The sequence below is a fragment of the Condylura cristata genome, unplaced genomic scaffold, assembly GCF_000260355.1.
Source record: "Condylura cristata isolate star-nosed mole 26May11 unplaced genomic scaffold, ConCri1.0 scaffold00008, whole genome shotgun sequence".
NCBI lineage: Eukaryota > Metazoa > Chordata > Mammalia > Eulipotyphla > Talpidae > Condylura > Condylura cristata.
The window spans coordinates 42,341,309-42,355,096 of record NW_004567109.1 but is presented as its reverse complement, the minus strand read 5'-3'; the positions used below and the strand labels follow the sequence as shown (position 1 = coordinate 42,355,096).

The window sequence follows — 13,788 nt, the reverse complement described above, 5'->3', positions numbered from 1 at the left end:
AAAAAAAAAAAAAAGAAACTTGCCCTAGATAACACAGCTAGCAAGTAGAAGACCCAACATTCATATCCTTGCTGTTTGAGGATTTAAGAATGCCATTTGGCTTTTGAGAGAATATGGGTATTTTAACCTAAAACTTAATTTAGGGATTTTCCTACCCGACATTCTCAAAGCTTACTCCAGATCACTAGTTTCACAAGTATTCCAGTAATAAATGTTTACATAATCTAATTAATCAGTGGGGAAAACACAAAATAATTGTTCCTTTACTGTTTGAAATTGATTGTGCAAAGTTGCATAACAAAGATTTTAAGAAATCCTTAATGCGGAGATTTCAGTCCATGTTTTCCATAACTGACAAGAAAACTCATATTGAACATATATTTCACATCCCTTGAAATGTGTATTACTTAGACCATAAGTGTTAAGTCTAACTCTACTTTTAATATTTGGGAGATAGACATTTGAAACCCTTATGCCTTTATGCCCACTAGTCTTCTCTTCCAAACCTGTACATGTTTTATCTTACTTAGCTTTTAAGTCAACATGTAGGCATGATCATACTGCTCTTTTCAGTTTCTTACAGATTTCTATTTTTATTTGACCTTTCAATAGCAGATTTCTCATTGTAGTGAAGATCCATGGACGAAACAGATTTACTCATCTGGTTAAATTAATGCAAAGAATGTACAATAGCATAGTCATTTAAGTAATATTGAAACTTTTATTAAATATTCCACTAATCCTGAGATATTTAATATCTAAAAATGAGAGACACAGAATCAACCAACAAACAAAATCTGAAGGAGAGTCCTAAGTATCTAAATTATGGGATAGGTGATAACCATAGATCATAAGTATATTTCACCATCATGCTTATTATATGATAGGGAGTTAATCATATGCATTTCAACACAAATTTATATATATTTATTTTCTGATTACTGCATGCTCTGACATTTCAGTTCCTCCGAAGATATATGACATCTCAAGTGATATGACCATCAATGAAGGCACCAATGTCACCCTTACCTGTTTGGCCACCGGAAAACCAGAGCCTTCCATTTCTTGGCGGCACATCTCCCCGTCAGGTAAAGCAGGAATTTACTAGCATTGTTTGTTATGTGTAACATCATTCTGTATCCTAATTGTTTAGAAATTAGTTTATTTTTTAGACTTTTTTCATAAAGGGGGGCATGTATTTCATGTTTATTTTATACCCCAAACCATTGTTATTCACAAAATTAAATGAGCATTTTCTGTGAGAGCCCAGAATAGAAGCTATGTCTCCTGATTCCTGGTTAAGGTTATTTTCATTTCAGTATTTTGGATAATCACAAATCAGTAGACAAAGACTCCAATGGAAATATCACAAGAGAGATATCTTTATTTAACTGTGTAAGGCTTTTATTCAATTGGCATTCACATGTTAATAGGCCAGCATGAGCTGCTCAGGTAATCAGGGGAGAATGAAATTATACAAATTATGAGGTTGCTGGGTCTAATTTCAAACTGCAAATCAGAATCAAGGATTTGGCAGTTAGAATTAAATTTTAACTGATGAGGGATCTAAAACCCCAAGAGTTTAAGTAACTTCTGCAAGATGGTATAGTTAGGTGAAATTAAGAGATATAACATGTTTATGGTTTTTTGTTTTATGTTTGTGTGTGTGTGTGTGTGTGTGTGTGTGTATCTGCTACCATCCACATCTCCTACAAAGATTAAGTCAACCTCAGGAACCTGGGGATAATTATCAGCAAAATAAAGGTTTTCATAGCCACAACACTAATAAAATAAAGTACATAAACTTTAAATGTCTGAACTATATAGCTTTGAGTATGCCATGAAAGTAAGAGTGGTTTTTAATGAATAGGACTCCCCGGCATATTTAAGATAAATGATTTTCTTTTTATTTGTTTCATATTCTGATGGCTATAGCTCCAGTAAGGCTGGTGTGATGAAATTACTTTTTTTGTGCATACAAAACGTGGGTACAGGCCAGAGATGCAGGGGCAGTGAGAGGATTCACCAGAGACAGAGTAGGGAGCAGAACAGGCCGACTGAGGATACACTGCTGAGGGGAGCAGTGGGCGGGTCAGGAGAGGTCTGTCCCATGTGGATCACCTCTGGGGCAGGGATGGAACTCATGCTGAAGTGGCTTTAGCTTCTTAGTGCTGTGCTTTAACCTGCTGTGCCATCAGAGAGGTCCCGATAAAATTACTTTTTAAGAAATAGAAAGTCACATTATATGTAGGTGTAGAAAGAGTACAGTCAGAGCATTTATTTGATCTGCTAATGCTTTCTTTAATATCACTTACCTTTAAGTGTCTTTTAGTTTCCTCATGTAAGCACTAGGTCTAATGAGACTTACGTCATATGCTTAATATTACACTTAATGTAAGAGAAATCAATGTAATAGCATTATAAACTTATATAATATGCATTATGGGCTCTGTAATACTTTGAAAGCATGAATCTGTTCTTGACTTGCAAACACTTCACTCTCTAGAGCAAGTATAGATTCATTAAACTGGTAAAAGAACACTGAACTAGTGGCAGAACTCATTGTGGTTGTGAGACAGTAACAGTAAAATGCATGAGCTTCAATCACAACTTCCTTATTCAATTAGGAGTGTATAGAATAAGGACATCTGAGTTTAACCAAAACTGCAAATCTCTCAAACTCAGTTGCCATCAGCTAGTTTCTTGCTTTCCAAAAATCAAATGATAATCTCTATTGTGAGACTCAAAAAAGATAATAGGCATAAATATTCATTTAAAAATATATAAGGTGATATGCAAATGTCTGACTGATTTTTAATCATCTTTCCAGGGATTTAAATCTGATATGATAATATAATTTTTATAAGAATGAAGCACATAATCTCCATCATCACATAATTTAAGATTAATATTTTAGATTTACACCTCCTGCTTTGCAATTCTTCTTATGCATAATCTTTTTTTTAATGGTTGGATGCATTTAGTTTAATTAAATATCCTGAATTTTGGTTAGTAAAGTTGTTACAATAATGATAATGGATAACATCATGAAGTTGAAATGAGACAGATTAGGTTTATAAATTAAACTGTGCTTAGATTTGTTTTTTTCTAATGGTGTCATACAGAGCAAATGAGTAAAATTAGCATAAATATTAACTATTATACAATTAATAGCTAGACATGACTAATATTTTATAAATGCTTCCAATAATCTCAAAATATAGCTTGTTAATTGTTTATATTCAAGTACATAGCTATGTGGATTTTCTGCTTTAAGAAACATCTCTGATAATTCTTTTAGGTTTTTTAAGTTAGGTTTTTACATTTGAAAGCAGACATGTAAAAATTTATGATCTCTTTATATTTTACTTCAAAATACCAATATTTTGTGTATACCCTTGCTTTATCAGAAAAGAAAACATCTCAAAATAGTGGTCACTATGTGAGCAATGTTTAGTATTAAAAACAAATATAGTTCTATTCCCTGCCAATATTTGAAGCAATGGGTAATTTTTATTTTTTTAAATGTTTATTTATGCTTTCAGAACTGGGGTATGGACAGTGCGCGTACTCACCAGAAATAGAGTGGGGAGCAGAACAGGCCGACTGACAAAGTACACTGCTGAGGGGAACAGCAGGAGAGACAGGAAAAGTTGCTGCACTGTGTCATGTAGGTTACCTCCCGGACCAGGGGTGGAACTCATGCTGAAGCTTCTGTTGCTAGCTTCATAGTGTTGCATTTTAACTGGTTGTACCAATAGGGAGGGCCCCTGCATAATTTTTATACATGCGTCATTTCTTTACGAAATCGTATCTGTACCTTAAGTAATTCATGCTGTCTCACTGATGGCCTATTCTAGTTTTAAGAATCAATCAAAATGTCTAATCACAGAATTATAATTAGAATTTCTCCTGAATCTACAGAAAATTGGACTGTGGGTCCAACCACATTAGACATACCAAACCAGACACTGAACCAACTAAAATTGCCCTTGCACTTCATTTATACCAGTAACTTCTGTTTTGTTAGAAAAAAAAAATTATTGCAGGAATAATACAATTAACATCCTGAATCTTCAGATTTATCCATTAATTTCTCATTAATGGCTTTACAAGACATTGCATATACCATTTGCATATACCTTTCTCCAGAAATGCATTTCTGAGAAATAAGGACATTCTCTCCCATAAGTGCGATGGTTTTCAGCTTTCACATATGTCATATGTAACATTAGTATTATACTTGTAACTCATTACTATCCATGTTCCAATATTTTCAACTGATAAATAGTCTTTTATAAAATTCTTTCCCCTCCAATATCAAATCAAAGTGTTATGTTTAGTTGCCACATCACTTTAATCCTCTTGAATATAGGGCTTAATTTCTTCTTCTTTGTTATTTCAGCATATTGACATTTTTCAACAACACAACTGTCCCCTTTTCAGTAACATATTTCTCATTTTGGGTATGACTCATTTTCTCATAATTAGCTTCCAGTTTTTGCCCATCTGGAGCTAAATAAGTGAAGTTTTTGCCTTCACAGGGGATGATATCCAGAGGCACAGGATATCCATCTGTCCCTGATTTGTGTTGTTAATTCTGATTATACAGTCAAGGTGTTGTCTGATTTTTATACCAGATAGCTTCATTTTTTTTTTGTTTTTTCAGCATGCTTCCAATAAGCAGCAGGGAGAGATTCTACATAACATAAAAATATCTGCAACTTAGCAAATATTGCCATAGATTTAGTATTTATGGTGATTCTCTCATGGACCAGATTTACTATGATATTTACAAAAATTTTTCTTTAACTTCAGCAACCCTTCTACTTTTCCCAGTTAACAGTTGGCATTCTACTACAAACAAGTATCTCTTGTGTTTTTATTTTTTGTTTATTTAGCAATTCATTATGGCATGGACTCCAAACTTTTACAATTTGTTTATATGCATTACTGTTACCAGTCAATGATACTGTGTCCCTATGGTATGCCTCATCATTTTTATTTAACACTTTTCATCTTTGGGGCATGAAAATTAGTCTCAGGCCATCCTTGTTTGCCCCAGCTTTGAAATCAATCATTTCACTCTACTTTAAATGACTGGATGTAAAAAAATAAATAAATAAATAAAACGAAATTTAAAAAAAATAAGGAATTGTAAATAAATAAAATAACTTCAATGCTAGGACTAGACTTTATTTTGCTTAGTTTTATCTAACAAGAGTGAAACAGGATTTGGAACTATGTGGGATTCCAAAAATTCTTACAGAATTAGTGGTATAAATTATGTCAAGAAAGACACATAGAGGAATTATCACTAGATAGTTAGAGAAGCTCATACATCTTTACTTACAAGAGGTCTTACTATTTTGACTAATATCCTTATTTATTTGGAAAATTTTCATGGCTTTTAAAAAATTTCTAATTGGGGTTCTCCCTGATGGTGCAGTGGGTTAAAGTACTGCATTGTGAAGTTCTTTGAAGCCACTGCAGCAAGAGTTTGATCCCCAGCCAAGGAGCTGACACACATGGCATGGCAGACCTCCTCTGACCCACCCACTGCAACCATCTGCAGTGTACTTTGTCAATCTGCAGTGTACTTTGTCAGTCTGTCTGTTCTGCTCCCCATTCTATCTCTGGTGAATCCTCTCACTGCCCCTGCACCTGTGGCCTGTACCCCAGTTCTGCAAGCATAAATAAATTAATCTTTAAGAAAATCCTAATATAAGGGGCATGTTTCCTTTTTCATTCCTACCAGTAATTTCTCAGTAATCAATTGTGCTGGTATAGCACAGTGATTAATATCATAAACTTTGATTATAAGTTAGAATTGGATTTGATATCCAGTTATTCCTGTTACCAACTTTAAACTGTTTGATAAAATTAATGTCTTTAAACTTTAAGCTTAAAACATAAAATGGGGCCCTCCCTGATGGCGCAGCGGGTTAAAGCACAGCACTGAGAATCTAAAGCCACTTCCTCATGAGTTCGATTCCCGCCTGCCCCGGAGGCGACCACATGGCGTGGCAGACCTCTCCTGACCCGCCCGCTGCTCCCCTTAGCAGTGTACTTCGTCGATCTGCCTGTTCTGCTCCCCGCTCTGTCTCTGGTGAATTCTCTCACCCTCCGCATCTCTGGCCTGTACCCCAGTTCTGTACAAATAAATAAATAAATCTTAAAAAAAAAAAAAACATAAAATGGTAATGATAATTGTATCCAAATTGCAGAATTGTTATAAAGATTAAATGGAATATATAGAATACTAAATTCATTAAATCTATGCCTTAGCGTAAATATTCCATTAATGCTTCTAAAATGTCTGAATTTTTCACTGGATAGATTTTCCAACCCTCTTTGTGAAATTGAGAAGTCAGTGCATACCTCTTGTATACAACTCACATAGTTTTCACAAATACCGGTGTCACAAAGCCAAAGATCACCTCAAATTATTAGAGAATATTGACATGTTTACACAGGGCATCTGATTTTGTCTTAATGAGTCTAGATCTAGTCAGAAAAAAAATAGGAAATTTTAAAATAATAGGTTGTAGATAGCAGCTAGGGAAGCATTTGTCAAATTGCTACTTATTATTGCTATTTGTCTTAACCTCTGTTTGTAGTTCATTCCTATTCTTTGAAATCTAGAATCTCCAGAGGTGTTCTCTATCTATACCTCTGGTGCTTATTACCTGGCAAAGATATCCTTTTGACTCAGAAGCTAAAATATGAGCATGAACACTAGGTTGCATATCTCAAACACTTTTCAATTTGATTTCCACATGTCTAATTCCTTTTGACAGAATACCATACCCTAATTTTCCATAGGCATTAGGACTGTTACCTAAACCCAAGGATAGTTAAAGTCCTTTCTTTTTTATGCCCTGGACTTATTCCTTCCTATTTGCCAAGTTGTTATAAAATATCTTTCTCATCTTTTTCTCTGCATCTTTGCTTTCTTCCCCTCTATTTTCCCCATTTTGTCCACATTTAAATAATCTCAAGTCTCTTTATGAAATCAATCCCTTGACACTGATCACCTTGTTTAAGCAACAATTATTGAATTATCTTAAAGCAGACTACAAACAAGTGGTTCAAAAATGTGGAACTTGAACCAGAAAGCCATGATTTGAAGAAATCAAAAGAGGAAAAGTTTTCCTGAGTTACTGAGTGGTGAATAAGGTCAAGTATATTAAGAGATATTTAACTTGGGTTCCAGTGTTTGACAATCATTGTGACAATTTTGTGACAGAATGGAGAATTAAATGCAAATGAGAAGTTAAGAACTTAGGTATTGAGGCAAAGTTATACATCGAGTAAAATCAAGGTAAAAATTGGTTTGTATACTTTTATACAAGTCCTTTCTTCTATTAGGAATATCCTTTATTTTCTTTCCATCTGATAATTCACTTAATCCATGCATGCTGTAACTCTTTATGAGATTGTTCCTAGGCATCCCAAGAAAAAAAAAAACAGGTGCTGCTTCTTCACAGTTGCATAATACACAGTTGTACCATCGATCTGTAGAATAATTCTCTGAATTCTAATAATTGGCTTAATTTGTCAGTGTTTTCATAGAACTGACACCTTATGTCCAGAAACAGTGGTTTTTCACTGTTGTGCCTCTTGGCTTATTAAAAAATCAGACATAGATACTTTCCATATGACTTAGAAATAGACAGTAAATTAATAAAGAGATAATACAGACATGTCCTTTCTAGTGTTTCTTCACCATCCTTATCATGAACACATGCACCTGTTTCTGAATACGAGTTAGCCATCTATTTTATTTATAGCTTCAAAATGGCTATACCCCATTATCATAAAGAGTAGCTTGCAATGAAACAATTTTAGTCAGCGTCGTTCAGTTAACGTTTACCCATTATGGTTCTCACTTGGAAGAAAGATGTACATGGACATGCATCCTTTAAGCCTCAAAACTGAACTGTGAGGTGTTTATCATCATCTTCATTTTGCGGATGAAATGGTACTCAGTTATTTAAATATATTTCCCCAAGTGAACTGATAAGACTTTTTAAAACTTTATTTTAAAATAAGAATAAATACACTGGAAGCTATAAATTTAACACAGAAGCTTCCATGTTCCCTCCACCCAGTTTCTCTCATTGGTTTCAATCATATGTAATTATGGTATGTTATTCTAATGAGGAAATGGACTTTAGCACAATACGGATATAATTATCTTTTTTTTTTATTTTCCATATGAGTGGAAATGAGCCATTAAGACAGAGAACTATTCCCTGTGATCTACTTTATCTCCCTTTTCAGGTCACCATCCCTAATCTCTGATGAATACTAACCTGTTTCCTAATTCTATAGTTTTGTCATTTATAGAATTTTATGAAACTAGTCATATAATGTGTGATCTCTTCCCTTATCATTTTTTTGAGGTTTATAAAAGTTGTAGTACATGTCAATACTGTGTGCCCTTTTTATTGACAGTCAGTATCTTAAGATACACATGTACCATATATTTATCTAACCATAAAAAGTATTATAGAATATTTGATTTTTTTTTAGTTCTAGCTATAAAAAAAAACTTTTGTCAAAAAATCCTGTTTCATTTTACATCTTTTAATTTCAATTCACATGTTATGTTGAGTGAGTTTTACTAAATAATATATAATTGAGTCCTGATATTTTATTTTTGTTTTTTATGCTCATTGACAATCCCTGAATTTGGATTGGTATATTTATTTACTTACTTTTAATGTTGATTATATTTTCTTGTTAATTGAGGTGGTATTAGGCTATCCCTATCAGGTATTACCACTATGGTATTTACCTTTACCTTTAATTAGGTTTTTGATTTGTTAGGGATTATGTTTGATATCTTAGTCTTTCTTTTTTCCTTGTTGTTGCTATTGGTTTTGTTTCTCTTTATCCTTCTTTCTGTGGGATACTGACAGATTATTTTTATAATTCCACTTTGTTTTATAGACTTCTTTAAACAATTTATGTATTATATCATATATGCTTACTATAGTCTAAGGATATCCACATTTACTAGTTCTAGTAAAATATAGAAACCTTACTACAGTTCACCCACTTTCATCTTAAATATTTTGTTTGCATATATGATAACTGTATCAAACAGTATTAATTGGTTTCTCAATTACACATTCCAAAACTCAAGAGAAGGAAAGTATATTTTTGTTTTTAACCATCATTTTTTCCTTACATTTATTTTTTCCATTATTATCTTTACAATTGTACAAACTACCTTTAGATTTTTTTTTTTTTATCTTAGGACCATCAGAGACAAGTTATCTTGAATAATTTGTCATTGAAGACATCAGAGATGTCTTGATTCTGTCGTCATTCCTAAGGTTATCTTTTCTCTCTCCCATTTTTGTTGAGGTATAGTTGACAAACATCACTGTATAAGAAATGATTACCATGATAAGTAAATAAACAGCATTGATCATCTCTTACAGATGTAATAAAAAGAAAAAATTTATATTTTTTTACTTATGGATAAAGCTCTCAGGAATTACTGTCTTAGCGAGTTATATGTATATTATATAGAATTGTTAACTATAATCATTATGTTGTACTTTGCAACTCTAGAATACTTAGTACCTTTTTGTCATATCTGAAAATTTGTGTCTTCGTAACTTTTGACAACCTTCATCTAATTGTTCATCACTCTCACTTCTAGTAATCTGATCTTTTTCTATGACTTTTGCTTTTTTTAAGATTGGGTATATAAGATCAGTGTCTTTTCCTGCCTGACATCATTTTATCTGTCATAATGTACTCAGGTTTTATCTATAATGTTGCAAGTGACAGATTTATTGATTCTTTATAGCTAAATAATATTCCATTGCATTCCATAATGAGATGTATGGAATGAATAGTATTAAGTGAATATGGAATAATTAGAATAATTGTATTTCATTGTATCCCACATTACTTTATCCATTCATCAACAGATGAAATCTTGTTTCCATTTCTTTACTACAGAATATTGAATATTCCTATGAAAATGGTATACAGATATCTTTTTGAATTAGTGTTTTCATTTCCTGTAGGGTAGTTTGCATGATAGATTGTGGAGTTTTAAAATGGAATATTGAGTTAAAAAAATATATTTTTGGGAAAAAATACTGAGTTTAATAAAACATGTCAGCTATTATTTAACATTGAAGTAGTATTAAAATGGCCGGAAGAAAATAATTGGAAATCATGTAGATTAAAGTATAGAACTTTGGAAAAATAAAAGTTACATTCCATAAGTTTTCCACAGCTATAATTTAACATAAATTTTCTATTAATAATATAACAGGTAGTTCTAAATTAAGGGATTTTTAAAAACATTCAGTTTGTTAAATGAGAGAAATTTCAGGATAGCAAAGGAAACAAAGTATTGTTAGACAATTTCTCACCTACTCTATTTTGTGAAGAACTGCTTTTGTCATTGTTTAAACAGTCTTACTTACTTAGAAGTTTAAATCTTTTCTTTGGTTACTTTTGTCCAATCATGTTGGAGTTAAGTAATTGCAGTAGAAACCATGGTCCACAGAAGCTAATCAATGTATTACCTGGTGTTTAGGAAATATTTGTTCACCCTGATAATAGCTATCTTATATGGTTGTTTGGGTTTTTAATTTGGGTTTTTAATTTTATTTCCTAGCTACAAGGCATAGAGCTTTGAGGTATTAAAGTTGCCACAATATTTAGAGAGAAATAAATACAATGTTAAGACAAGAAAATGTTAGTTACCAGTTATTAGATGTAAAAGATGAAATTATCTAAAATTCATACACACTGCTGAAATCTGTTGTTTAATTCTGAAAATGGTTCTAGTATCACAAGTAGTTTTAATGCTCATATTTCTATTTTAATACCCTTTTTGTGAAGAAAGTCTTTGAAATGTTTGAGCATTGGTCCTACACCAAGATGATAAGAAGAGACTGTGTGTGTGTGTCTTGTGAAGCTGGGTACACTTGTCAGGACAGTCATTCCTTACCAATTCATTTTTTCAGATTTGCAATCCTAATACTGCACTTTGCTCTTTCATGTTAGGGAGAAAAATTCATAAAAACCAGCAATTTATGGTGATGGCATTTCAACAATATCAGATCTTCAGATTACAAGTTATGGTTCTAGTCCCATTGTAGTGCTGCACACTGTGAAGCTTTTGTGAATTTCCATAATGGTTTCACATAATGGGTAATTATCTAATGAATGAATCTATTTAATGATGGCAAGTTAAATTTCTACTATAAGATTGCACACCAATAATTTATATATGCAGTTAAAATTGACTCTTTGTTGTGAGATTTTTCCTTTATAAATTTAACTTTCGTTTTTCTGTTTCTAAGTCTCTTCTACTCTATCTAGAACTGTTAATTCCTACTTTTTGAATATAGAAAGCAATACAATTTTCAGTATTTTAAGCCAATACAATTTTCAGTATTTTAAGCCACACATAATACTAAACAATAGGGTTGATGATATGATGAATCAAAAAAAAATATTCTCAGAGGAAAATCCTTATTAAAATAAAAAAGAAAATAAGAACATGCCACGCATTACAAAAACATTTCATTAAAAAAAAGTTTTCTCTCAGAATTATTTTCTCAGATTATATTAGGAAAAAAAAAATGTTGGACTGTGTTAGCCTCAGTGTAGTGAATTTGGAGATAATGGTTGGCAGTAAGCTTTTTATATTTTAGGATATTAGGTTTATCTTACATCCTTTTTCCCCAAATGATTTCAGTGTTATATAACATGTATTAGGAAAAAGTATTATATAAACTATGTCTAAACATATTAAGAACTTGTTTAAAGATTTTCATGTTAGAAAATACACCTTTTACTCTGGTTCTAATTTAATGCTAATTCATGCTGAGTTGAATAATTCTATACATAATTTTGAAGTATATTCCTTAAGGATCCAGAAAGAACAAGTACAGGTATGATGAACATATGAAATGAGCTCAGTGAGTGCTTTTTTTTTTTTTTAAGATTTATTTATTTATTCATACTGAACTGGGGTATAGGCCAGAGATGTGGAGGGTGAGAGAACCCACAGAGACAGAGTGGGGAGCAGAATAGGCAGATCGATGAAGTATACTGCTGAGGGGAGCAGCAGGCGGGTCAGGAAAGGTCTGCCTCACCATGTTGATCACCTCCAGGGCAGACAGGGATGGTCATGCAGAAGTGGTTTAAGCTTCTTAGTGCTGTGCTTTAACCCACTCTGCCACCAGGGAGGGCCTCCGCTAGTGCTTTTATTTAATACCATTTATTGAGTACTTAGTATGTTCCAGGCACTATTCAAACATGTTAATTTAACATACATTATTTTGACATGTTGAATATCTTCATGTGAAATATTAATAGAACTTGATATACCACATCATCATTAGTGGAAAATTAAAATGATTTAAATAACCCTGGGTTAGAGATCAACTGTATGGAAAACTACATACAAACATTTTTTCTTATATTTACTTTTTGAGTGTTATCACATATCATCCTTAAATATAGCTATGTAGTATATGTTCAATAAATATCTATTGAAGACAATAATCTAGAATACTATAAGTAAGCTCTTTGCATGATTAACAAACTTGTGTTATCTGATTAATATTTTTAATTACTACTAGTGATTGTTTTTATTTATACCCACCCATTGTGAATAAATCATCCACATGTATTGCAGGAAAAGCTAGTAGTAGTTTTATAATTATCAAATGTCTATTAGACAAGGCAATATAGCATAGTACTTAAAAGTATATGATTAATGCTTGCTATATTTAATTTTGTACTAATTGGTTTCAAATCCCTAATCTGCAGCTCCTTGCTTGTGTGAATCTGTGTAAATTTCTTTACTCTCTGTGTTTATTTTAAAAATGGAGATTATCAGAAATAAAAAATAAAACAGGGCTATTATATAAGTGGGATATTATAGTTAGAGAGTTTAAAGGAATGAGCCAAAATTAAAAGCTCCAAATTTTTAGTTATTAATTAATATTTTCTACAGCTCAACTTTATAGAATGGTGATAAACAGTGTGTTCTTAGTTGACAAAAAGTAGGTAACTATAATGATGACAGTTTTAAGCTAGTAAGATGTTAATTTTTTTTTTTCTACACAGAAATTAGAAGAGGTGTTGTTTATGGAACAACACCAGAAGGACTTTTCGAAACGAAAGTTGTAATTATTTTTTCCTATTCTAATAAATGGTGGGTAACCAGTAAAAATACTGAAACACAGTGTACTGGAAGAGCAATATATTTGTTTCCTTCAGTTTCATTCTCTGCTGTAGAAAAAACAATCTATAAAAACAAAGAACAAAAGAAAAGCCTTTCACACAACATTGAATTCCTAAGGGGCTGACCTGACAATAAAGGAACAAATCTGTCTGTGACTTCTGTGTGATTATTTAACCTAAAAAAGGCCAAGGTAAAGGATATAAAGGCTACTTTGACCAGGGGATCATAAAAAAAAAAAGGTATCTTGTTTTCTGTCTATTATTAGTAGTAATGGCAGTAGTATCATCTGTAAATTCTTACCCTGTTTTACTATACAAACCACTTTAAGCCTATTAATATTTCCAAATATTAGAATGCATATTTTCTATGATAACAAAGTATTTTAGCTTTATATGAAAATGTTACAAAGGGAATTTTGGCCTAAAGGAAGAGAACCAAAACTTATGGAACATCTCATAGTGTAATGCATAACAAAAATGTCTTATGAAATGTTGATAGAGTGATAATGCCAGCTGACAATGAGGCAAAATGCAACACCTGTGTATGTA

General features: G+C 32.2%; 1 protein-coding gene across 1 annotated transcript in view; it reads left to right on the top strand.

Annotated features, from left to right (window-relative positions):
• Nucleotides 1-13,788, top strand: part of NEGR1 (neuronal growth regulator 1) — a 738,246-nt gene that overhangs the window by 414,527 nt on the left and 309,931 nt on the right. The window contains exon 3 of the mRNA XM_004679123.2: nt 963-1,088. Within this exon, the coding sequence (XP_004679180.1) occupies nt 963-1,088 (126 nt within the window). The remainder of the gene's footprint in view (nt 1-962; nt 1,089-13,788) is intronic.